Source organism: Capra hircus, chromosome 3 (assembly GCF_001704415.2).
Source record: "Capra hircus breed San Clemente chromosome 3, ASM170441v1, whole genome shotgun sequence".
Classification (NCBI taxonomy): Eukaryota; Metazoa; Chordata; class Mammalia; order Artiodactyla; family Bovidae; genus Capra; species Capra hircus.
Genome location: NC_030810.1, coordinates 18,127,448 through 18,152,234, shown reverse-complemented (window position 1 = coordinate 18,152,234; position 24,787 = coordinate 18,127,448). Strand labels below are relative to the sequence as shown.

At 46.2% G+C, this 24,787-nt stretch overlaps 2 protein-coding genes across 4 annotated transcripts in view; one reads left to right on the top strand and one right to left on the bottom strand.

The window, feature by feature from the left end:
• The window catches only part of SZT2 (seizure threshold 2 homolog (mouse)), a 51,970-nt gene extending 35,108 nt beyond the window's left edge, over window positions 1-16,862 (bottom strand). For both annotated transcript variants that reach the window (XR_001917464.1, XM_018042872.1), the window contains exons 1-5: window positions 16,767-16,862; window positions 4,942-5,067; window positions 4,452-4,625; window positions 3,985-4,155; window positions 559-690 (exon numbers count right to left, since the gene is read on the bottom strand). Coding sequence is in view for 1 of the 2 variants with exons in the window: in XM_018042872.1 (XP_017898361.1) it covers window positions 559-690; window positions 3,985-4,155; window positions 4,452-4,625; window positions 4,942-5,067; window positions 16,767-16,793 (630 nt within the window). In the remaining variant the exon portion in view is untranslated. The remainder of the gene's footprint in view (window positions 1-558; window positions 691-3,984; window positions 4,156-4,451; window positions 4,626-4,941; window positions 5,068-16,766) is intronic.
• Window positions 16,928-24,260, top strand: MED8 (mediator complex subunit 8). 2 transcript variants are annotated; one of them, XM_005678569.3, is made up of 7 exons: window positions 16,928-16,977; window positions 18,335-18,453; window positions 19,462-19,606; window positions 20,013-20,153; window positions 20,348-20,429; window positions 20,798-21,046; window positions 21,774-24,260. In XM_005678569.3, exons 1-7 carry the CDS (start codon window positions 16,972-16,974, stop codon window positions 21,836-21,838), a joined length of 807 nt encoding a protein of 268 aa, XP_005678626.1. In that variant the 5' UTR covers window positions 16,928-16,971; the 3' UTR covers window positions 21,839-24,260. The 2 variants fall into 2 exon arrangements, with proteins under 2 accessions (XP_005678626.1, XP_017898355.1); XM_018042866.1 differs by lacking the exon at window positions 16,928-16,977 and adding an exon at window positions 16,984-18,088.

Here is a 24,787-nt window from a genome sequence, read left to right as displayed (position 1 = left end):
AGCACCAGCTGAAGCACCACACTGTCCTGGAGCAGGCCTTCCCCACCTTTTGCCAGTAAGGCCCCCTTTCCGTATTCTTCCATTGCCATTATGATATATATTAATACATCAATCAAATTAAGTCTTCAGACACACAGACCTGCCATCTGCCTGGCTACCTCTCAGATATCTAAAAGAATAAGAGCGTGCACTGTGGTGAACCCAAGCAGCTTTATCCCAGATTATACAAAATAGTAGAAATCAAAGTCACCCACAATCAGCTTCTCAGATCCACAGGGGGAGAAGATTCAGGACTGAAAAAACACAAGCAAAGAGCCTCCACATTTTCTCCCCGCCACAGTGTGTGCCTTGGGGAGTCTGGTAAGCCTCTTCAACAGGGAACCTGCTGTGCGCACTCACTAGCACTTCTGCCCTTGGTGCCCTCTGCCCCTGGCTTTTTGCCCTTTTTTTCTGCTGTCTCTTCCCTCTATGACATTTGGCTTGCCCTTCCTCTGTCCCCTCTGTCCCTTAACAGCTCCTCCTTCTCCACGGCCTCTACCTGCTTTCTCTCCCACATACCTGGTTCTGGGGGTCATACTGCTGCTGTAGCATGGTGGCCACCTTATCCTCAAAGAGACAGAGCTGCGCATACACCTGCTGCAAGAACACCTCCCGCTGGGAAGGGTCCAAAAGGCAGCCCTGGACCAGCACCTGAGACGCACAAGGGAAAGAGCGGTATGTGAAGGGCAGGGGGACGCTGGGCAGTACCCCTCTGGCCTCCCTCTTTATTTGCCACACTGGGCTGCCCCAAGCTCCCGCGTGGGGGCGCCACTAACATCTCCCAGTTTCCTCCATCTTGGCCTCCAGGACATTGTCTACAAGCTGCCCTATCTGGCCAGGAAATGCCTCTTTTCACTTGTACATTCTTATTCTTGTTGATTTCCAAGCACTGCACACAGAAGCTGCTCTGGATCTTTTCTTTTTCTTAAGCTGAGAATCTTATTCCCCCAACGAGTGTTCCTTCCTTCTCTTTACCCTTAGCAGATAACTCCCAGCCACCATTTTCACAGAGAAAGGAAACCAGTCAACAGGAACTCCCCACTCACCCTAACCTTCAGGGTGCACTACTCTCTGACCCACCGAAAACACCCTCAGCATTGGCCAGTCATTTGCATCTACCTGTGTTCTTGTTCTTCCTTCCAGGGTCCGAAGAAGATTCCTCTTCCTCTTTTCTCTCCCCAAAGCTAATATCTCCATCTAACCTTGGATCTTTTGTCTGTCTAACATCTTGGTTCCCTCTCCATGGGGTTTCCTTCCTTCTACATTCAACATGAGTAAGTTCTCCCATCCTAAAAGTTTTATACAGACCTGGCGGCCCCGGTGGTGGCCTTGGGACCTCTCCTCTCTCCCCGTCCTCATCAGACTCCGACAATCTGCCCACTTCTCCCCATCCCCTGCGCCCCCACCCAACAGCTACTTCTTCACTCTCCATTCAGAACGGGGCCAGTGCGTGGGGACAGCCAGAAGAGGGCAGAGCAGGACTCTGGACAACTAAAGGCCTGACAGAGGAGGGGAAGACTGGGAACTGGGGCTGTGAAAAGAGGAGCAAAATGTTCAGAGCTGTATTGTTCAGAAGAGTGAAAACTGAGTCAACCTAAGGGTCCAACAACGGTTTGGCTAAATATATAATGACGGAAAATACGATAAAATACTAAGAGAAGCAGTCATTTAAAACTGTGTTTTCAAAAAATACTTAGTGATGTGGAAAAAATGCCCATATCATATGTTAAAAGAGCAGGAGGTAGAACTGGGTGTTTGGAATAAGCTTGACGTTTCTTCTGTCTCTGGACTGAGTAGTGGTGATGAGGGAAATAAATGCATACTCAAAGAGAAGACAGACATTCCACAACATGTCAAAAATAGCTATTTCTGGGAGGTATATTATGATCAAGCTCTGTAGGTCTAAAAAAATATATTTTTTATATATTTTCCAAATCTCCTTCAAAGGGCATATAGTATAAATGTGACAACTTTTGTTTTGAAAAACAGCAGGATGCATCTTGAGGAAGTTGCCTCATGTCTTAGCTGACTTAGTGACAAGTGGCCCTGGAGGCTTCCCTAAGTTCTCAGTCCTCGTCTTCTCCACAGTGGCTGTCCTTGTTCAGAACTCACCTCCTCTGCCATGCTGCAATAATCTTCCGCCTGTTCTCCCTAGTCCAGAATTTGCCCCCAATTCTCACAGGCCACAGACAACTGTCATCTTCCTAATGGACACATCTGATCCTGTCACTGACATTCCAAACCTCCAACAGTTCTCTACTACCTGTGACTAATAATTTCAGTAGCTAACATTTGCACATGTTTTGTGTGACAGGCACTGTTTTATTAATAAATGCTTGACATGTATTAATTCAGTCACCATGCAATATTGGTGACATCCCCATTTTGGAGAAAAGACCCAGATGCACAGAGAGGTTAAGTAACTTGCACAAAAGCACACAGCTGGTAAGGGGAACAGCAAGGAAGAACATGAGGCATTGCAGATACAGATGCTCTTTACCCCCAAACTCCCCTGTAGAATAAAGTGCAAGCTCTCAGCCATGACATCCAAGGTGTTTCATAATTCTGCCTCCGCTTCTCTCTCCCCTTTACCACCCTCCTAACCCTCCCATCACTCAATCTTCATTGTGTCCAGCTGAGTAACATGTAGCTCCCTATAACCCCTGTGACTGACAGCATAGTTTCACAGCTCTCTGTCTTTGCTTTTGCTGGCCCCTCTGCCTGGAAAGCCCATTTCCTCTGTTTTAAATAATTAACATCAATTCATCCTTCAAGACTCAGTTCAAATGTCTTGGTCCAAAAGTCTCTCCTGCTGCTGCTCCAGGCTGGCTAGGTGCTCCCACAGCACCTGAGTCATAACTTATCAGTGCCCTTATCACTTTCAACTGAAATTATCTCTTTTAATATCTGTCTACCCTACTAAGCTTTCAACCCCTCCCAGTAGGACAGGAACAGGGTCTGATTCATCCAGGACCTAGCCCAGGCCTGGCATCGATTGGGCTTCACTAAGTGTTTATCAAAGTGAACCAAGTGTTGAGTGATTACCTAACATCTAAACTTTTCTCACCTTGACCGTGAGTGCCTGCAAAGCCTGATCTCTGCCTGGGGATGTGGTCCACCACCAACAGTCCTAACACCAGCACTAGGAGAACACTTTAATCCTGGGTAGAGGGCTGGGACCCAGGCGTGTACCAAAGGCCATATGCATATTTCAGCTTCTCAGATGCTGTTTCTTGCATCCTCCTCTCTCAAAGCCAGTTTGATAGCTAAGCTGACAATGGAGCCATCAGGGACAGTTTCAGGGTAAGCCCCTACCAATGAGTTAAGAGTGGTTACAAGCAGATGAGGGGAAACTGGGTCAATACTTATCTAAGCCCAAAACAGATATTCTAGTAACAGACTTGACCATTCTCCAAAAGGAGTGCCTTCTGATAGCCTGTCTGGGTGTTGGATAAGCCTGTAATTATCTGTATGGTCAGCATTAACGCCCGACAGCTTGCAGGGCTCAGAAGAAAAATGGCCCTCCTCTCTCCTTGGAAGAAATTATGTTTTTGGGTCTTTGTTATATTTCAAAACCACAAAACTGTCCCAAAAGACCATCTTCTAGAGGTAGTGCAAGGAGTTAGGACAGTATCCAGCCTTCCGATGGAACTAAAAGGGGCAGGGGAGAGAAAAGAGACATCCGGGAGCAGAACCAGAGACTTAGAGGAGCAATGAGAGAGGCATTTGCCCAGTCAGTGCCAACTCACCTGATGCTTAAGGGAAGGCCCTTTAAGGCCAGAGCAACACTTTTAAAGAGGAGAGAGACTTGCAGAGATGACTAGGAATAGGTTTGAGGAGGGCTGGGGACTTTGGGCATGGAGAGTAGAGACGGGATAAGGACTTGGTCAGTGGACTACCCAAAATTAGGTCTGAGGATACAGACATGGAGAAAGGATGCAATACCTGATGGGACTGCAGGCCAATGATGGAGGAGTAGGCCTGGATAGTGACGTAGACCTCAGGCTGGAAGTCGATACAAGATCCAGGCACTCGGAAGGGCCGGAGCAGCCCGCCTAGGCAGCGGGAGAGGGCGTGGAAAACTTCATCAAACAAGATCTCCCCTGTGGAATCATCCTGAGGGCAGTGCAAAGAAAGGTCTCTCAAGGGGAACCAAACACAGCCCCGAGCAGAGGGCAGATGTAAGCAGCTTCCGGGGTTGAGATTCTTAAGGTTGATCATACCCCCCAACACAGTGCACAGATGGGACTGGCTCTGTCTTCAAACACCCACCATCCCTTCACAAACTTGTCTCCTTTCCACAGTGGTACCACTGTGGGATCATTTTTCACTTATCTCAGGCTGCCTCTTCTTACTCCTCACTTCCTACCCAATCCTTTCTTCCCACTGCCTCCCCTCAACCAACCCCTTACCACAATGCCAGTGGATGGGCTGAGGTCCAGCTCAATGACAAACCGATACTGCCAGGCCAGGAAGGTGACCCGGGTGGATGGTACAAGGAGGAAGGGCCTGGGGACCACTGGCTCATCTGGCTGCCACCCAGGAGGCAGGACACTGAGGACTTCCAGCTCCTGCTCAGACTGAAGCTGATGATGGAGAGAAGAGGGAAGAGTCAGGGAAGTACCCCTTTCTCTCCAGGACCTGACTTCCAGACCCAAAATGACACACTACTGGCTCTACCTCCCGCAACCCAACCAAGTGCTTCTCCAAGTTGGAAAAATGACTAGGCAGTATTTCCCCTGTGAAATCTTGTGGCCAAAGTCACTTGCCCCTCCTCGAATTGGATCCCTCAAGAGTTAGTTTCCCCTCCTGTTTCCAGCACTCTTCTTAAAAAAAAAAAAACAAAAAAAAAAACAGATCCTCGGGGTCAGCCCTCATGTTGTGCATGTCTCTGGGCCTCACCAGCATCTCTTGGGGTGTGGCCTGCACAGTCTGGTGCAGGTGATTGAGGAACCAAGCCAGGCGAACATTTCGGGAGATTCGATAATCCTTTTTCATCAATAGGAACACCTGCCCGGCTTCTTCCACCTAGGGATAAAGAGATATTTTAAAAATCTATAAAAATTCACTAGTCCCAGGGACTTCCCTGGTGCTCCCCATGCAGGCGGCCTGGGTCTGATCCCTGGTCAGGGAACTAGGGGCTTGCCAGGTGCCTCCGTGGGTCAAGAATCTGCCTGCAATGCAGGAGACACAGGTTTGATCCCTGGGTCAGGAAGATCCCCTGGAGGAGGACATTGCAACCCTCTCTAGTATTCTTGCTGGGAGAATCCCATGGACAGAGGAGCCTGGTGGGCTACAGTCCATGGGGTCAAAGAATCGGATACGAATGAAGTGACTTAGCATGCACACAGGGAACTGGGTCCCATGTGCCTCAACTAAGGGTTCACATGCTGCAACTAAAGATTCATGTGGCTACAACTAAGACCTGGCGCAGCCAAGTAAGTATTTTTTAAAAATCCACTAGTTCCTAGTACATATAGATCACAGTGCAAGTAACTTGTCCAAAAAGCTCGGAATCCATTACCGAGAGGCAAGGCAGCAGAAGTGAAATGGTTACCCCCACTTCAGTGCAATGGGCTTCCCAAGGATTCAATTCTCATCTCTTGGTTCCCATTTCTCCTCTAAAGACATCTATGCAGATCAAGTGACCTTTGTACATTTCAATGGATATGTGTTTCTCCTATAAACTCTAAGTTCTTTGAGGGCAGGGATTGCATCTTGCTCTATTTTTGTGTCCCTCTGCTTAGCAAATCGCTTAAAACAGAACAGACACTCAATAAAGCCCAGCAGTTCCTCCTATTAAGTCCTGACAACAGCAGGTAGTGAGAGCTCTTTACTGGGTGGATGGCAAGCCTACTGAAGACCTCAAAGCCCAGCTTCTGTGGCTCACAGTCTCCCTCCCCACCCTTCTCAGCTGTCAACGCTCCAGTTCCTTCCTTCTGTTGCCTCACAGGCAGTCGGTTCAACTGTGTCCTAATGACCATCTGTTCCCTTGCCTGTGTCCTCACCTGTCGTGACAAAAGCCTGGGCCAACTCTTGACTCCGGAGAAGGCAATGGCACCCCACTCCAGTACTTTTGCCTGGAAATCCCACGGACGGAGGAGCCTGGTGGGCTGCAGTCCATGGGGTCGCTAGAGTCCGACACGACTGAGCGACTTCACTTTCACTTTTCACTTTCATGTATTGGAGAAGGAAATGGCAACCCACTCCAGTGTTCTTGCCTGGAGAATCCCAGGGACGGGGAAGCCTGGTGGGCTGCCGTCTATGGGGTCGCACAGAGTCGGACACGACTAAAGCGACTTAGCAGCAGCAGCAGCAACTCTTGACTCAGGATGAATTTAACTTTCTTCCTTATCCACACATACACTGCACCAGCTGTATACTCTGACGGAAAGAAACTTTCCACCTTGTCAGTGGTGCCACTTCTAGTGAATGTTACCAATCATTTTACCTTTCCCTGGTCAGCAACCTTTCCTTAGTCCCCTCAGGTTTTCCAATCTGTCAACTCCCATGGTCCCACCAGATAAACCTGCCTATTGTTTTGCAGAGAAATAAGGGTCAGCTGGCCTGAACTCTTCAATGTGTCCTCAAGATTAACCCTTATCAGTAACATCCTTTACTCCCTTACTCTTGCCTCAGATGAAAAGATTACTCTCCTCCTACTTAGATAAACTGCAAATTTCTCTTCCCATGTTCCTAGTGAGGGGGGAAATGCCAGGCTACGAGGAAGTGAGCAAAAGTCAGTGATATCCGGTTGAGAAATGGGATGTTGAAATGAAGATTTTTTTCTCTCCAATAATGGGGAAACACCCATGGAGAAGAGGTGGAAAAAGTCCTGGAAAAGCAATAATGATGGATATCTGATGCTGGAGAAGAGTTTGAAGAGTAGAGATGCAACGGCTAATGATGAAGAAAGACCTTTCTCTCCAAGACAGAAGGCAAAAATAAAGAGATATAGAAACAACGGATACAAGTATATGTATATGGCTGAGTACTTTCACTGTTCACCTGAAACTACCACAACATTTTTAATCGGCTAAATCCCAATACAAAATAAAAAGTTTAAAGTTTAGGGAAAGAGACAGAGCAAGAGACATTGGAAAATGGCAGGGATGAGAGTAGAATGAAGAAGAGGGAAGAAACACATATTTATTGAGAACCTAAAATACATTCAATAGAACACTGTAGAGGTTAAGTATAAGAACTTCAGATTCAGACAGCCTGGGTTTGAATCCCAATTCAGCCTCCTATTAGCAGTGAGATTGTGGGAAAGGTACTTAACCTATATGTTTCAGTGTCCTCATTTGTAAAATAAAGATAGTACTGGTATCAGATTTACCAGCACCAATCCTAATACCAACTGAATTGCACTGTTCTGCGGATGAAGGCAAACTACACATATGAAGTCCTCAGCACAGCGCATGGCACTTAGAACACAACAGAAGTCAACTATTACAAGTTATGACCAGGCTCAACACTAGGCCCTTTACCTAGGTAACCACATTCAGTCTTCACACAAAACATTTAACAGAAGTAAGTAGAGATCCAAAAAAGCTAGGCAGCTTAGCAGAATCTGTAGTTCAGTTCAGTCGCTCAGTCATGTCCACCTCTTTGCGACCCCATGGGCTGCAGCATGCCAGGCTTCCCTGTCCATCACCAACTCCTGGAGCTTGCTCAAACTCATGTCCATCAAGTCAGTGACGCCATCCAACCATCTCATCCTCTGTCGTCCCCTTCTCTTCTTGCCTTCAATCTTTCCAAGCATCAGGGTCTCTTCCAATGAGTCAGTTCTTCGCATCAGGTGGCCAAAGTATTGGAGTTTTAGCATCAGTCTTCCAATGAATATTCAGAATTTTCTTTAGGGTTAACTGGTTTGATCTCCTTGCAGTCCAAGGGACTCTCAAGAGTCTTCTTCAACACCACAGTTCAAAAGCATCAATTCTTTGGTGCTCAGCTTTCTTTATAGTCCAACTCTCACATCCATACATGACCACTGGAAAAACCCTAGCTTTGACTAGACAGACCTTTGTCAGCAAAGTAATGTCTCTGCTTTTTAATATGCTGTCTAGGTTGGTCATAACTTTTCTTCCAAGGAGCAAGCATCTTTTAATTTCATGGCTGTGGTCACCATCTGCAGTGATTTTGGAATCCCCAAAAAGTACTCTCTCACTGTTTCCATTGTTTCCCCATCTATTTGCCATAAAGTGATGGGACTGGATGCCATGATCTTAGTTTTTTGAATGCTGAGCTTCAAGCTAGCCTTTTCACTTTCATTAAGAGGCTCTTTAGATCTTCTTTGCTTTCTGCCATAAGGGTGGTGTCATCTGCATATCTGAGGTTATTGACATTTCTCCCAGCAATCTTGATTCCAGCTTGTGCTTTACCCAGCCCAGCATTTTGCATGATATACTCTGCATATAAGTTAAATAAGCAGGGTGACAACATACAGCCTTGACATACTCCTTTCCCTATTTGGAACCAGTCTGCTGTTCTATGTCCAGTTCTAACTGTTGCTTCTTGACCTGCATACAGATTTCTCAGGGGGCAGGTCAGGTGGTCTGCTATTCCCATCTCTCGAAGAATTTTCCAGTTTATTGTGATCCACACAGTCAAAGGCTTTGGCATAGTCAATAAAGCAGATGTTTTTCTAGAACTCTCTTGCTTTTTCAATGATCCAATGATGTTGGCAATACGATCTCTGGTTCCTCTCCCTTTCCTAAACCCAGGCTGAACATCTGGAATTTCATGGTTCACGTACTGTTGAAGCCTGGCTTGGAGAATTTTGAGCATTACTTCTCTAGCGTGTGAGATGAACGCAATTGTGCAGTAGTTTGAACATTCTTTGGCATTGCCTTTCTTTGGAATTGGAATGAAAACTGATCTTTTCCAGCCCTGCGGCCACTGCCAATTTTTCCAAATTTGCTGGCATATTGAGTGTAGCACTTTCACAGCATCATCTTCTAGGATTTGAAATAGCTCAGCTGGAATTCCATCACCTCCACTAACTTTGCCCATAGTGATGCTTCCTAAGGCCCACTTGATTTCACATTCCATAATGTCTGGCTCTAGGTGAGTGATTACACCATCATGGTTATCTGGGTCAAGAAGATATTTTTTGTACAGTTCTTCCGTGTATCCTTGCCACCTCTCTTAATATCTTCTGGTTCTGTTAGGTCCATACAATTTCTGTCCTTTACTGTGCTCATCTTTGCATGAAATGTTCCCTTGGTATCTAATTTTCTTGAAGAGATCTCTAGTCTTTCCCACTCTATTGTTTTCCTCTACTTCTTTGCACTGATCACTGAGCAAGGCTTTCTTATCTCTCCTTGCTATTCTTTGGAACTCTGCATTCAAATGGGTATTGGGTGTGTCTTTCCTGTTCTTTGCCTTTAGCTTCTCTTCTCTTCTCAGCTATCTGTAAGGCCTCTTCAGACAACCATTTTGCCTTTTTGCATTTCTTTTTCTTGGGGATGGTCTTGATCACTGCCTCCTGTACAATGTCACGAATTTCCATCTATAGTCCTTCAGGTACTCCATCAGATCTAATCCCTTGAATCTATTTGTCACTTCCATTGTATAATCGTAAGTGATTTGATTTAGGTCATACCTGAATAGTCTAGTGGTCTAGAATTTGTAGGCACAGGGTCAGAAGTCAAGCCCACGCCTGATGAGCTTAACATATGGATTAAACTGGGGACTTAGGAGCAGAAAAGTTTTAAAATGGTTACAAGAAGGAACATGATGGAGGTTTATAAAGGATGCTGTGACATAATTCAAAAAGACAATTTAAACATCAATATGTGATGCGATTATTACTCTGTACTGTCGCTATACTGTCTAAAATCACACTTTGGGAAATACTACTGTTATCCTGCACGGGCCTGAGGTAGGCCCTGGCTAGGATTCTGGATTTTATCCAAGAATTAGGTCAAGCTACCTAAATCTTTTTTCAGCAGGGCAGTATTATTGTATCTGCATTAAAAAAAATCCCCCCCCCGGCTACCACAGGTTTTAGAAAGCTCCCCTAACAACCAGGGGAGATGACAATGGCCTACAGCACAGCTACTCAAAGTAGCCATTCTGTGAGCTGTTTGAGCCTGTTCCCTGCTGAGACAAGGCGCTGTACTAGAATGTAAAACCACCACTGCCTTTCACTGACGGTCTTGGGAAAAGTCAGTTGAACTAACCTTTAAGACAAGTGAGCTCAGTTGCACTTTAAAAAACCTTTATAATAAGATGGCCAAGAACTGATGATTAATCAAAGTAGGGAAGAGAAGTGAAGTCGCTCAATGTCTCTGACTCTTTGCGATCCCATGGACTGTAGCCCGCCAGGCTCCTCCATCCATGGGATTTTCTAGGCAAGAGTATTGCAGTGGGTTGCCATTTCCTTCTCCAGGAGATCTTCCCAATCTAGGAATCGAACTCAGGTCTCCCACATTGTGGGCAGACTCTTACCGTCTGAGCCACCAGGGAAGTCCAAAGTAACAAAAAAAAAAAAAAAAAAAAGGTGTCAAGGATGCTTAAGGTAACACCAAAAACCAGTAGGTTGCAGGATGATTCCTGGTAGCTAGAGAAATCAGGTATCGTTATTTCCTATCATTTCTAACCATCATTCTCCTCAGAAGGTCCCATCAAATTGAATGCTCTTATTGCCAAACTCTTAAAAAGACAAAAGGGGTCTAATTGGCTTGAAAGGAAATAGCAATTACATGCCCTCTTTCTCAGAATGAGTTACTTTTATCAACTAGGCAACCTCTCCCTCTGGATTGGCTGTGTGGTCTTAGTGACCTTCCTTGTCTATCTGTTGACTGTGCCACGGTTCTTATCTTGAAAAAGGCTGGGGTGGGTTCAGTATTATCAGAATAAGAAGGATATCCCAGTTCAGCAGCCCTTTCTGTTTATCACTCTATCCCTGGAGTCTGGTGCACTGCCTGGCAATAGGATGCTCTATACAATTTTGCTGAATAAGTGAGTTCACTCTATGTTCTAAGCAAAGCAAATGCAACACTTAAAACCAATCATAGGCAGAACAACTCTTCTCAAGGTGAGGTCATCATAACACTAGTCTCCATTCTATTTTCCTGTTCTTCTTTGGTGGTGAGTAAAGATTTTTTTTAAAAAAATGCCAGTTTGTTTCAGTTGTGCAAGGAAATAGCCAGGAAAGGAGTTTTTTGGCCCATACTGGGCCAGGGTTAAAGGAGGGAGAGCACAGGTCTACATGTCAGCACCATAAGGAGAGTTGGGGACACCTGGTCACTTCATCTTCTAGGACTAAAATCTTGGCCACTTGGGGCTTAATAAACGAACCTTTCTTTCCATGATTCCCTGTACTGTTTTAGTATCTTGTTAGGCATTCGCAAAGCGGCCTGAATTTCTTCATATCACCCACCAGAGTTAATACTGAAAAACTCCTATCCTGCCTCATCTGCTTTGTGGAAAAACTAGTTTGGATTTTTCTTTTGCCTCCATGAAAGTTGTTTTTACCAAGTTTTTTTCCCCCTACTAGTATGTTCTTGAGTAATATTATCTTCTTCTCTACAATTCTGGAATGAGGGGGTGATGGTTCTGGTGTAGACTCTTAACAGATTTGTTTTAGATAGAATGACAGTATTACAGAAAGAAAATGTGATGTGACAGCTGAGACTCTGGCCTTGACCTTTAGTTTCCTCCTCTATAAAATATCATCACCTATCCCAATGATGGGTGAAAGCACATTGTAAAGTTAAAAGTGCCGCATAAATGCATGTATCAATAGTAACAGGTGCTGCTGCTTTGAGTCTGGAGGAAGTCCTGCACAGCCATTCACTTCAGCTTTTTGTGCTCACCCTCACTTGGTTGGCAGAATTAGAAATTTCTTCACACTGAGCCAGAATCTGTCTTCTTGATACTACATTGACCTGCTCTTGAAATCTGCTCTCTTGAAAATATGTAACTCACTTTGGGTTTTACCTCCTGAGGCCACACAGGGAAAATCTGACCCTCTGCCAAAGGAGAATCTATCAGATATCTGATGATGGTTCTGAGTCTTTGCTGCTCCACAACAAACATCTCCAGGTTCCTTAAGTGTATCTCTAACAGCATGGTTTGAGTTCCCTATTTTATATCTTAGATTACAAGCCCATGAACGAACTCTGGCTGGTCTACTTTTCAACTTAAAATGTGGACGCCAAAATGGAGTATAAGACCCAGGTGAGGGCACAGATTCAGAGTATCATTCTGTTTACTTTGGGGAAAGCTTTACCATGCTGTTGACCCGAGAAATCTCTCTGACTTTCTTGCTTCTGCTGCTTAGACACATCCCCCATTCTGCCCTAATGCAGCTGGCTCTTTTAGGACACACACAATTATTCAATTCGTCCTACTACACTGGATAAACCCAGCCTATTATTCTATTGTGAAGCTTAGGCTGCTGTTTTGTCTTCTACTAAATCTCTTTACAGCTGAATTTCCCTGCTGATTCAATCACAATGCCAACAAGTTCTTATCCAAGTCCAAAGAGGACAAAGGTAAGGTGAGTATGCATCCATTTGTTACTCAACAAATTTACGGACAGTCTGCTATGTGCCAGCACGGGGCTAGGTTCTAAGGATACGATGGAAAGCAAAAAATGGCATACTCTGCTCTCATAGAATTTACCCCAGAATAAAAAAAAACACAAACAAACCAATCAGATAATCACTCTAATTATTATATTAATACAAACTAGGTGTGCCTAAGGATAAGAATGTGGTTTTATGAGAGCATGTAACAAAGTAACCTGACTCAGAGGTGGGTCTTAAGAGAAAGTGGCTCTGAAGATTGAGCAGAGTTGACTAAGGGAGGAGGGAAAGGGGGATTCAGCAGATGGAGGGTACAGACAAGCACTGTCCCATTAGAAGACTTTCTTCAGACTATTTATTAGTAGGCTGCTTAATTCCACTACTGTGTAGCTTCTGTTTCTCCACCTTGTCTCAAAGGTTATTTTGAATGACGGACTAACTCTTCAAGGCCAAACTGAAGTCTAGCTCATCAATCAGTTCTTACAGAATCCACACTCTTGAAACCAGGAACATTTCCTAACTTGAGCCTTCTCGCAACACTCCCCCTTGTATGCATCCTTCAAAGTCAACAACTACAGTTTCACAAACATTAGCTCTAAGTTTTCTTCACTTTCAAGATGCAATGTATCGAAACCAAAAGACTCAAGAATTAATTCAGGCAGCTAGAGTGGTATTTTTCCAAGTGTGATCCAAGGACCCACTGGCATCAGAACCACCTGAGGTGCCTGTTAAACTGCAGAAACCTGGGCACCACCTGAGACCAAATGAATTATGAGTTGAGAGGGCTCAGGAGTCTACACTTCATGAGCTCCCCCAAGTCACTCTTCCACTGCACTGGTTGAGAATTCCTGAGTTAGCTGTGTTCTCACAGCACTGACACTTACGTGGAGATTTAATCCCTGATACTGAATCCTCCTGAGTTTGAAGTACATTGGAGTTGTCTGGCAAAGAGAAAGCAGGGTTTTGAAGGCAGAGACCTGGATTCAAATATGTTCTACTACTTAACAAGCTTGGACAAGTCAGTTTTTCCAGGCCTCAGTTTCATCTGTAACATGTGAATAAGAATGTTTACTTCAGAAGGATGTTGTGGCAATTAACCCGGAGAATCAGACAATGATAGAGAAAGCCTATCATTCTCTGGAACATTCACTGAGGCCTACACACCATCCATAGCAAGCTGAATAAGACATGAGGCATGTGCTGCATGCTATGCACGCCAGGATGAAGCAGCAAAGTCCATCTCATTGATTTGTTTTTTTGTTTGTTGCCCCTGTCTCTTGGTGGTTAAGGTACAAATTATTCTTGAAGCCTTTTCCAACCCTGTGCTGTTTTCTGTTAACAGCGTTCCACAAGAGTTTTCACCTGCCCTTGAACCACTGTACATATGCCAAAGTCCTGAACTTCAAGCACGGCTTCAATCTGAATCTTCTTCACCAGTCTTCTCTCTCACCCACCTCCCCCTGAGTTTGAGATCACACACTGGTTCCACTGCTTATTAGAATAAGGCCTTGGTGAAGTTACTTAAACTCTCTGTGCCTGAGTTTCCTCACCTGTGAAAGAGGGACAATAACTGTGCCGATTTCACCAGGATTTCCCAAGTAGTAGATGATGACTCAGGAAACACTTGTGTTAGCTATTCTCAGTGTCACCGAGCCCACATAAGCAGCTGCTTCCTCTAAGTTCTCTGAAGGCTCACACCTCCTCCTCTGCTGCTGCTGCTAAGTCGCTTTAGTCGTGTCCGACTCTATGCAACCCCATAGACGGCAGCCCACCAGGCTCCTCCGTCCCTGGGATTCTCCAGGCAAGAACACTGGAGGGTTGCCATTTCCTTCTCCAGTGATGCATGAAAGTGAAAAGTCAAAGTGAAGTCGCTCAGTTGTGTCTGACTCTTCACAATCCCATGGACTGCAGCCTACCAGGCTCCTCCGTCCATGGGATTCTCCAGGCAAGAGTACTGGAGTGCGTTGCCATTGCCTTCTCCTCCTCCTTCCCCTCAAATTGTCAATTTTCCTTTGCCTGCAATGTATTCCGCCTCTCCTCACTGCCACCCTCCACTCCTCCATGCTTAAATGTCATTCCTCTGAGAAGGCTTTAGGATCCACCCACTTCACTTAACAATTAGGTTAAGAACCCTTGTTAAACACTCACTCGCTCTGTACTTTTCCTCTGAGGCACTTATTATCATCCAATGTTTGTTCACCCCATTAAAATAGGGAGTGTCTTACACTGCTCCCTATCCACCCTGATACTTAGCACAATTCCAAGTCCATAACAGCACACATCATTTAAGTATCTGAGGAATGATGACTTCTTAAATCTGACTAGGCCCAAACTTTCTCTATTGGGATTATAATAACCTCTAACAGTCAGTCACTTTTCTGCCAAGGGGCAGAACTCTTCACTCCCTTTACCTTCTGGGGTAAGATTTGCAGAAATGCAAATCAAGAATTTAACAAATGAACTTGTGGCTGAGTGAGACTGCCAGGAACGTGTGTTGATTCAAGTTATTTTAGATTTGCATTGCTCAGTATGGTAGCCATTACTATCTGTGGCTACTGAGCACTTGAGATATTGCTAGCCCAAACTGACATATGCTTAAGAGTAAAACACACTCTGGATTTTAAAGACTTGGTACAAAAGAAGAACATTAAATATCTCAGAATTTTTAATATTCATTACATGTTGAAATGGCACTATTTTGGAAATATGGGGTTAAAGAAAATATATTATAAATTAATTTTACCTATTTTTTTTAACCTCTTTAAGCGGCTACTAAAAAACTGGCATATATGGCCTGCATTGGGTTTCTATTGGATAATGCTGTTTTAGACTATCTGCATGAAAGGTTTGTTGTATTTCACAACATCCCTCCGTGTCTTCTCATTTTAATCCACAAAACATGCTCCAAATTCCTTGAGTATTCCTCAGTAATGGTATTTCTGATGCCTAGGCTACTCCACCAGCCCTGTCAGCACTTTTGATCCTTTTTAATAGGGTAGTTTCCTACAGTTGTATTTAATCTTGGATCTCATTACATCAAATCCTAGCACTGGAGATTTACCATCCTGTGGCTACTTTCTCTTTGCACTGTAAACATTATGGCTAAGAACACAAGATCACAAGGGACCACCTGTTTTGGAGTCCTGGCTCTGCCACTTACTAGCTGTGCAACTTTGTTACTCTTAAAATCTCTGTGCCTCAGTTTCCTCAACTGAAAAATGGGGATAAGTGTCTACTTTGTAGGGTTGAGAGTAATCTTTGACATTGGTAAAGCGCTAAGATGGTCTCTGGGACACAGTAAGCATTCGATAGGTAAGGATTCAATACATGATTATACACCTCTCACCCTTCCCATCCACTCACATGTTCTCCTGTAACACTGGGCAACTCTCCTAGTGATGTTTTCTTTCCAAATCTGACATTTTAGACTTCTAATTCCAAAACTCTGCCACTCCCCAGCTGAGAGTAGCACTTGGGTAAGGTACTCCACTTCCCTCGATTTTTAGTTTGTCTGTAAATGGAAATGGGTATTGTCACCTTCCTTGCACAAGTCTGAACCACACAATGTATACAAAAGTTCCTTGCATGGTCCTTCGTACTTAATGGATGCTTCATTTGCATTTTCCCACTTAAAACGTGTGATCCTCACAATAGACCTGAAGATAGATATTTTACAAAGAAGGAAACAGGATCCGGGAAGTCAAGATTTGCCCAAAGTTGCACAGATAGCTACAGGGCAGCGCCAATACTAGAACGAGGTTTCACTCTGAATCCAACGTTTTTTCATGAAATCTAAGCTGCTCTCCAATAGCATGAGCGCTAGAACCTAATTAATTTATGCTGTTTATGGCATTCCAATAATATTTGAATGAGGCGGCAAACCGGCAAACCTGCCCACTGAAACTGCAACAGAAGATCAAAATACAGATTTTCTGAATGCCATTACGAGGTCAAAGAACCCAAGAGCCCTAGAGTAGAGAGTCGTGGATTAAATTTCGGCAAACAAAACTGAGCCACGAATTCCTCCTCTAGGCCTCCCCGAGGAAAGTAGCGGTGAGGAGATGCTACTGTTGGGCCTTCAGGAGGGCCAGGCGGCCCCCAGACCCGGAGGAGGCCACGGCCGCCCCTGGCCGCCGGACCCTTCCCCTCGGATCTACAGGCCCAGCGCTGCGCCCGCCCGCCCCTCACCTCCGGCTCCGGGCGCTCCGAGGCCATCACACAGCCCTCCCGCGCCGGCCCGGGCCAGAGACGATGCTCCGCTCCTGACCCCTGACCCGGAGGTCTCGCGACTGGCGGGGCCGGAAGTGAGTGGGAGGGTCGAGTTCTGAGCTTTCTAATTGGCCTACTTGGGAACCGGAAGAGGAAGTGATTGACACCGCCCCCCGCCGCAGCAATGCAGGTGAGGACCGGTTTGGCGCTAGCGACGGGTAGCTAGCTTGGGGTAACGAGACAGAAAGTGGGCTGGCCGAGGAGAGAGTGAGGAGTTAGGGGTGAGAGGACGGGGTCGAGACCGCGACTGTGAGATAAAGGGACGCGCGATGGGGACGAGGACCTCTGGAGAGGGATAGGGGTGGAGCCCGGCTGACAGGAGACAGAAACTGCGGTTAGGTTGGGACGGAGAAGGCAGCACTGTCTTGCTAGGGTGTGGAAAAGGATCAAGTTGTTGCTAGGGTGTGGAAAAGGATCAAGTTGAAATTTGGGAAGGTGCAGTCCAAGGAAGACGGCTGAAGAAAGAGGTGGATTGGGCTCGGGCTCAGGCCCCGGTCTAGACGTTGGATGTCGACAGAACAGAGAATCTAATTGGAGAGAAGCCCGAGGGTGGAAGGAATTGTGGGACCGTGGTGGCCAGAAGCCAGACTAAATAATCTGAGGCCGTGGGTGGAACCCGGCTCGTGTCCTCCACATTCGGGGTTTTGCAGTTTTGTTTCATTCTTCCTAGTGTGTACCCCTAGTAGTTAAAGGGTGAAATGAGATAAAACTGGAGATCGCAGACGTAAAGGAAATGCCATGGAGACCCCTCAGCTTTTAATATAGTTTGCCTAGTGCTTAGGGGCATGTGCGGTTTGGTTGCTGTTTTGTTTTGTTTTTCATTTGTCACTGTTTGTTGCAGAAGGGTAGTTGTCAGTACATTTTTATAGGTTGACTAAGCTTGCGAAAGGGGCACAGGAATATTGGCACAGCAATAAAGTGAGTGCAGATTGATTTAGCAAGGAAGAGGTTGAAACAGCAAATGCTGAGGGAAGAGGAAGGTGACAGTATTCAGAGGAGCCTTCCTGTATAGGTAGGTTTTCAGAGATTATGTCATTGCCAAGAACAGCCAGGTTCACAAGGCAGGTTCTAGAACATAGGACGTCAGAGTACGTCTGCTGCTGAGGTGTGCCGAACAGAATAAATCCCAGGCATTACGTCTGGTGAAAATTGTCCAGTGAGGGAGAACAGATAAAAACCAAGCCTAATATAGAGAAACAGTCACGCCCGGATTAAAAGCGATGAGAGGAAGGAATCAGTAGGTAAGAGGAATTGAGGTCAGATGAATGGGTTTAAAGGTCTAAGGGTTGATGCTGTCTGTGATCCTAACTCCAAATAGGGGTGGAGCCCGGCTGACAGGAGACAGAAACAGCCTGACTGTCCCTGTGCCAATGAGATTCTGTGTCACTGTCCTGGTGTTGCACACTGTCACCCTGGCTTTTCAGCCTTCCTCTATATGTGTCATCCTTACACTCAGCTGAGTAACCAACCTATTCCTATTGGCTCAGAGGGAGGAAAAACAGCTTGAGGCATCATTAGATGCACTGTTGAGTCAAGTGGCTGATCTGAAGAACTCACTGGGGAGTTTCATTTACAAGCTGGAGAACGAGTATGACCGGCTGACCTGGTAAGAGTTGCCAGGGCAAGCTGGGGAGGGCTCTATGGGTGGGGGCTAGGCCACCTGCTGCATAGGGTACCTCCTCCAGCATTTATCCCTTTGTGAACATCTTTTGATTTAGAAAGAGCTGGCTTTCCCAACATTTAACACTGAAGTTGGCCTTGGACCCCAACTGTAAGGGTAGTAGAGAAATGCCCAATTTCTCAACCCAGGTTCTTTCTAGCTTTTGATTCTCCCTGTTTGACTTCTCCAGGATGAGGTCCTCCTGCAGTGGGTCCTCCCACCACAGTATTCATACTGGATTTCTTGCACGGGTTTTGCCAAGTCTTTTAGGTCCAATCTAGGAAAGTTTGGATCTGGAAAGGGATCTTTCACCCGGTTTCTGAAGTTCTAGTGATAATAGTGTAGCCATCGTTCCTATTTTGCCATTGTCCTCACCCCATTCAAATGTAGTAGCTCCTCGTAATCTATCAGGGATAAGTTCTAAGACCCACTGTGGATTCCCGAAACTATGATAGTACTGAATCCTATTCTGTATATACTGTGGGTTGTTTTTTTTTTTTTTCTATACTACTTGTGTGGGTACCGTATACAGTATGGATATGCTGGACAAAGGGATGATCAACATCCTGGGTAGGACAGAGTGGGACGAAGCAAGATTTCATCACACTCCTCAGAACACCTCCCAATTTAAAAACATGGATTGTTTATTTCCTGGATTTATCATTTAATATTTTTGGACTGTGGTTGACCACGGGTAGATGAAACCTCAGAAAGTGAAACTTAGGATAAGTGGGGATTGCTATAATGACCTGTCTTTTTTTCTCCATCTGTGTCAGAAACTCAAAGTGTATCCCTCTTTCTTAACCCCATAATCCCTGTGAGCCAGTCTAGTTCCTGCCCAGGCCAGCATAGGGCTGTGAGTGTTTTGGGGGTGAGTCTGGTTATTCCTAGTCCGAGGGACCCCTTTGAGGCTCCTTTACCAGGAACATGCTGACATCTTCTTACCACCACCAGGCCATCTGTCCTGGACAGCTTTGCCTTGCTTTCTGGACAGCTGAACACTCTGAACAAGGTCTTGAAGCATGAAAAGACACCACTGTTCCGCAACCAGGTCATCATCCCTCTGGTGTTGTCCCCAGACCGAGATGAAGATCTCATGGTAAGAGGAGGAGAGGGATGCAGCTTAGGAAACAAAGCCCTTAAATGGGGATTGACAGCACAGTGGTTGGTTTCTATCTAGAAATTTTGAATATGCAGTAGTGTGTGGCAATGAGTGGGGGCTACATTTTGGAGGCCTTGCTTTTTGTCCTTCTGTCCTATTTCAATCTTTGATTAAAATGTGGTAGAGAGGGGTTTATCCTTAGATCTGGTAGAGACAGGGTGTGAGTAGATAGAGTTGAAGGATGGAATGAGGGGAATAGTGTCTTAGGAAGCCAGATATTATTAGTCTCAGGTTACGTTTTCCCTGAAAGTGCACTGTTTGCCTGTGGAAGGAACTATGTGTATATCAGGCCAAAATTGAATCTTGGAGTGCACAGTAGGATCATAAAATCTGTGTGTTACAGAGGCAGACTGAAGGACGGGTACCTGTTTTCAGCCACGAGGTGGTCCCTGACCATCTGAGAACCAAGCCTGACCCTGAGGTTGAAGAGCAAGAGAAGCAGCTCACCACGGATGCTGCTCGCATTGGTGCTGATGCAGCGCAGGTTGGACCGAGTCCCTGCCCTGCTGCCCTACACCCTTGAGTTTTACCATGAGAGGCTGAGTATTCCCACTTCTCTATTGTAGGGTATGGCAGTTGGTTATGCCTCCATTGCCCCTGGAATAGCTCAAGGAAGAACCTTTCCTGTAATCATTTCTTGCTTGCCCTAAATTCTGCACAAACTTACATGTGTTACAGAAACAGATCCAGAGCTTGAACAAAATGTGCTCAAACCTTCTGGAGAAAATCAGCAAAGAGGAACGAGAATCAGAGAGTGGAGGTATGGAGGGATTGGTGGCAAAGTGGTGGGGGAATGAGGGATAAGATCACTGGAATAGGAAGGGTGGTATTGGTAGTGGTGAAATGAGGATGCAGGGATGTGCTGTTTAGCCAAGGGTATGCATCTATTCTGTTGGCCTTCTATATTTCAGGCCAGCGCTGGGGCAGGTGGAGAAAGGAGCAAAGGGAGAAGGGCGAATTCTGAGATAGTCATGGGGGTCCTCTGGCTCTTCCTCTGGGTTGCCAGGAAGTCTGGATGCTACCGAAGTCAGAACTCCAAGCCCTGGCACCCATACTGGTCTTCCTGGTGCTAGAAGAAGTCCAGGGCCAGAGACGTACCTCAGGGTCTCCACTTACTTTGCCCTTCAGGTCTCCGGCCGAACAAGCAGACCTTTAACCCAGCAGATACCAACGCCTTAGTGGCAGCTGTTGCCTTTGGAAAGGGGCTGTCTAACTGGAGGCCTTCAGGCAGCAGTGGTCCTAGCCAGCCAGGCCAGCCGGGAGCTGGAACAGTCCTCGCAGGAGCCTCAGGATTACAGCAGGTGCAGATGGCAGGAGCTCCAAATCAGCAGCAGCCAATGCTCAGTGGGGTGCAGATGGCCCAAGCAGGCCAGCCAGGTAAGGTGACAAGGATTGGCTTGGTGACAGACCTTGAGCAGGGATGTGAGAATAAACTGGGTTATCTGCCACACTTCCCCCTCACCCCATCCCCAGGGCTGGAGACATTCTCCTTTTCTCCTTGGACTGTGACCCAGAAAAAAACTCTTAAGAGTGAAAGTCTCATTTGAGACTCTGTTAATAGACACCAGACAATGAGAAAGAACTTCGACTAAAATTGCCCTTAGCTACCCTTCTGTGCCCTTTAACTTTGGGTAGGTGTGTTGTCAGTGTCTCACCCTAGGTATTAGGATCACTGGGTAGGTGTGTTGGGAGTTGACAAGCAGGCAGGTTTTCCAGTGCTACGCGTATTCCTTGCTCTGTATCCTGTCTCTTCGGCTCAGTTAGTAATTATCAGAACAGTCTGGAGGAGTTCGGATATAAGCAGCTAGAAGAAATATTTTCTTCCAAGCTGTCTAGGCAAAGGGACAAGCTCTCTTTTTCCACTAGGGGAGGAGCAGGAGCCTGCAGGGATGTGTTCCAGCCCTTCCCGCTATTCCTCCTCCTGACCATCTTCAGGTAGAGGGCTGGGCAGGGAGCTGTACCTCTGAGCCTTGTCACCCAAGGTCAGATGCCACAGATTCTGAGCTGATGGAGGAGGTGACAGAAGGAAACCTGGGAGGCAACATTTCTGATTTATGTGAACATCTGACTATGCTTCAGGTGTCTTTCTTCATGTTCTTTTTAGGGAAAATGCCAAGTGGGATAAAAACCAACATCAAGTCGGCTTCCATGCATCCCTACCAGCGGTGAGTGTGAGTGGCAACCTCCACTCCCAGGTGTTCTTTTCAGAGTTGGGCAGTGAAACTGCCTTTTGCCCAAAGCTGACCTGGATGGGTACAATGAAAAGAACACAGGCTTTCGGCCACAGACAGATCCCATCTCCACTGCCAACTAGCTGTGGGACCTTGGGCAAGTGACCTACTTTTTCTGAGCCTGTTTTCTGGTTTATAAATGATGATAATACCTACCTCATAGGGTTGTTGTGAGGATTAAAATGGGAAAATGATGTAAAACACTTAGCACAATCTATGAAATAATGAGTATTCAATAAATGAGAGTTTCTACAGCCACTTCTCCCCACTGCCCCCTCCTCGGTCCTCGACCCAGAACTTGCCCTGATCTGAAACTGCTTCATGTCTGTGGTGAGCTGATGGACACAAGATCGTGGACCGCTCAGCTTTGTTTGAAAGCCTGTGTTTATTTTGTGCTGCCAGAGATGGTGACAGCTTCTGTGTCCTTAGAGGCCCGCTGCCTCCACAGGCCTTGCTTCCCACATTCCAGCCTGACCATCTCTCCAGGCTGCAGGTGACGAGGCCTCCGGGCCGAGACAGACCATCCACTTACAACTCTGGAGAAGCTTGGGACTGCTCTACTCTCCATCCTCTCAGAAGCCAGTTCAGCTCTCATCTGGGAAATAGTCAGCGTCCCCTATCCTTTACCCCACCCTGGGCATATCAGGGAAGATGTTGAAGTCCCAGTAGGTGGGGGCTTCCTCAGGAAGTGGCTCTGCCAGGCAGGACTACATGAGAAAGGGTTTTGTGAGCAAGTAAAAATGTCCCTTGTTCTCCAGACCTTTTTTTTTTTCTTTCATATTTTGGAGGGAAAGGGGACTTGCACCTCACACCGTCTCTCATCGTGGTTGAGTCATCCTCAAAGTATGCCTGGTTCCTGGGCTCAGTTAGCATGGCTTTTCTCCAGTCCACTGAGCCAGTGGTTCCAATAAGAGTCAAGTGGATGGTGGGAGGTGGCAGCCGCCAGCACTTTTGCCTGCTTCTATAAAGCTGGAGAGGAGAGTGGGCTTGGGTCACCAGCTTAAGCTGCCTTTCTTGGCTCTCCTTTGCAAGCAAGGGCAGGAGTTGAGTCAGCAGAAGTGGACCAAAGGATTGCTCTGAATAAAGTTATTTAAGTTGATGACCACTGTGTCAGGGTTATCTGACAGCAGGTAAATTGAGAGAGCTATGTGGGGATTGGAGACTACACGTCAGAGACTTTCAAGGTTGTTGCAAGGCAATATTTTAAAAAATTTTATTTATTTGGCTGTGCTGGGTCTTAGTTGCAGCATGCAGGATTTTTGGTTGCAGCAGGTGAACTCTTTAATTGCAGCATATCGGATCTAGTTCCCCAACCAGGGATCAAACCCAGGCCCCTTACAATGGGAGCCCAAAGTCTTAACCACTGGACCACCAAGTCCCAAGGCAATCCTTTTTTCTTCTCCAATAAAAAGTTTTCTTAGGTTGTTCTTTTTTTTTTTTCTCTTATCTGTAGGTTTGATCTAAAAGTCCTGAGAGGTAATAAGAGGGCCTGCTGATTCCTCCCAGCTGCCTTTGCTCTGTTCTCTTCTGTCACATATTAGCACTTTGGTATTTGTTCAGTGCCAGGCAGGACTCTGCCAGGCTGTGGCAGCAAAGGACTGGAAAAGTAGTCACAGACGTCACATCCATTCCAGTTCCATCACGACCAGAAATGTATCCATGCAGCTCACTGACCACAGTACGCAGAGCACGAAGAGCCCTGCCGTCAGCTCGGAGGCAGTGTCAAGTGCTTTCCCCACTACAGCAGGGCTGCCTTACCGGTCTGTCAGGCCGCTTGCTTGCTCCTTCTCTTCTCTTCCCTTTGCACTGGAAATATCCGAGCTTACTGTCACATCGGATAGAATTCAAGGCGTGCGTCTCCAAAACCCCTGGAGTATCTTGGTGACCACCCTCCTTTATTCCACCCAAAGATTCCTTCCTGTTGAAAGTTTCTTGAAAACTTTTCAAACCTATTGAAACCAACCCCAAGTGTCTTTGTTGCCTCAGACTAATAGCAACGTCATTCCCAAAGTACTATTTGAAATGGATTCCTTGTCCTCCCAGAGTGGAAGTGCCCTCCTGTCCCAAGAGGAGCATACTCGGGACCCCACCTCCATCTCGTGCCCTTATGTCTGTATTCACTCTGAGAGGACATGCTCTCGTTCCCAACCTCCCAACCCCAGATCCTCTGGAGTGTACAAACCTAGCAGCACCACCACCTTTGGGGCTCATACAGCCCGGCAAGTGTCTCGAGTATCTCCTATCCCTAACCCACTCATCCCCAAAGGTGGGAATAGAGAGAATATAGAGTTTCGAGAAGAGCACATTGACCTGCTGCTCCCTTGCTCAGATTTAAGATAAAAAGATGGCACTCTTGCTTCCCTCTGGTAGTGTTGTCCAGTTTCTAATGTTTCTGTTTTGCCTGGGGCCTGTGTTTGCTTCTACTCTTGGGGACCCGGGGAAAATGAGATTAGGCCAGTGTCTCCCAAGTGTGTGTCTGGGATGGCGAAAGAAGCAGCAGCTGTTAAACTTAACTGCAGCACAGAGGTCATCCTGTTGAAGGCAGAAGCTTACTGCATCAATATTTGCATGACACCCATTGCTAGGACCACCCCCTCTCCAGCTCTGCCCTGAGGCTGGCACTCTGTCATTGCTGAACCTCTCTTTTGCACGTTGCCCCAGTCCACCCTGTTTTCTTCCTCTGCTGATGTCTATTGCTGCCCTACCTAGTTAGGTCATTTAACTTGGCCTTGCACTGTCTTGGGAAACAGTCAAGGTAGATAGGTTTTAGCTAAGTGCTCCGTCAAACTCCATAATCAGTCCTGGTGTTTGGACTGAACCGGAGCCGGTATAGTGCCCACCTCCTGTCCTGCTGTTGAAGGGAAGAAGCTGATCTCTGCAGGAATGC

Bases quoted from the DNA above. Each gene is read 5' to 3' on its own strand.
- MED8 (XM_005678569.3), top strand. The intron at 20,430-20,797 runs GTATGGAGGGAT...TTTGCCCTTCAG, and splicing joins ACGAGAATCAGAGAGTGGAG to GTCTCCGGCCGAACAAGCAG. The intron at 21,047-21,773 runs GTAAGGTGACAA...TGTTCTTTTTAG, and splicing joins GGCCCAAGCAGGCCAGCCAG to GGAAAATGCCAAGTGGGATA.